At 57.8% G+C, this 1,120-nt stretch overlaps 1 protein-coding gene across 1 annotated transcript; it reads right to left on the bottom strand.

Moving 5' to 3' along the window:
• Nucleotides 1–154: 154 nt before the first annotated feature.
• Nucleotides 155–1,103, bottom strand: AP2S1 (adaptor-related protein complex 2, sigma 1 subunit; the record flags this gene model as incomplete). Its single annotated transcript, XM_009698357.1, has 4 exons — nt 155–308; nt 434–493; nt 607–720; nt 945–1,103. Coding segments are annotated over 4 exons (435 nt in total), but the record flags the coding sequence as incomplete, so codon positions are not given.
• Between the last annotated feature and the right edge of the window lie 17 nt (nt 1,104–1,120).

Below are 1,120 nucleotides of genomic sequence, written 5' to 3' on the forward strand. Positions count from 1 at the left end.
AGAGGCAGGTCTTCGCCCCCCTCCCACCGACAGGCACCGGAGCTCTGGCACATGGCAGTCATGTTTATTCACGACACAATGATGGGGACATGGAAGTGGGGACACACACACATACACAACACCAGGAGCCCTGTGCCACCCGCCGGGGGGTCCAAGGAGGAGGTGATGGAGGAAGGCTGGGGGGGAGAGCATGATTTGGTCCCGGCTCACTCCAGCGATTGCAGCATCAGGAGCTGCTTGAGCACCTTGGTCTGGCTCGTCTCCCGGATCTCTCCGGCCAGGAACATCTCGTCCACCACTGTGTAGACCTGCAGCCGGGCCCCGGTGGCGTGAGGGGGCATCTCCCAATCCCTAGGACCCCCGTGTGGGGTGGGGGCTCTCCCAAACCCCCCTCCCACAGTGGGAGGAGACTCCCTGGACCTCCTTTCCTCACCTTATAGAAGTTGAAGACCAAGTCAAGCTCGCAGACGTTGTGGAAATACTCATTGAGGACCTGCGGGAAGGAGGAACTGGCAGGATGTGGCCACATGATAAGGAGCAAGGGGGGGCGGTCGTTAGCGCAGTCACGTTAATTAAAAGCCAGGGAGTGCGGGGTGGTCCCCTCACCTCCACGAAGTTGTGGATGGCTTCGAGGTAAGCCAAGTTGTTGTCGGTGACGTCCACGCAGATGCAGAAATAAAGCCCTGCGTAGCGCCGGTAGATGATCTTGAAGTTGCGGAACTGGAGAGGGTGAGGAAGAATGTAAAAAAGGGGAACTGGGAGGACTGGGAAGATTGGGAGGAGCAGGATGCAGCTGAGCACTGCCACATGCTCCATCCCCACTGGGGAAACCCTCAGTGCTTGGACTTGAGGCTGATTCTGGAGCTCCAGACTCACCTCCTGGATAGGGAAAAAAAGGGGAGCAGAGGATTTGGGGTGACACTGGAGCATTTTGGGGCCATTACCTCCACAAAATTGGTGTGTTTGGCATCCCGGACAGTGACGACGGCGTGGACCTCCTCAATCAGCTTCTGCTTCTCGTCATCGTCAAACTGCATGTACCACTTGGCCAGGCGGGTCTTCCCAGCCCGATTCTGGATCAGGATGAAGCGGATCTGCACAGGGGAGGGAAAGCAAAATG

Source organism: Cariama cristata, unplaced genomic scaffold (assembly GCF_000690535.1).
Source record: "Cariama cristata isolate BGI_N322 unplaced genomic scaffold, ASM69053v1 scaffold30034, whole genome shotgun sequence".
NCBI lineage: Eukaryota > Metazoa > Chordata > Aves > Cariamiformes > Cariamidae > Cariama > Cariama cristata.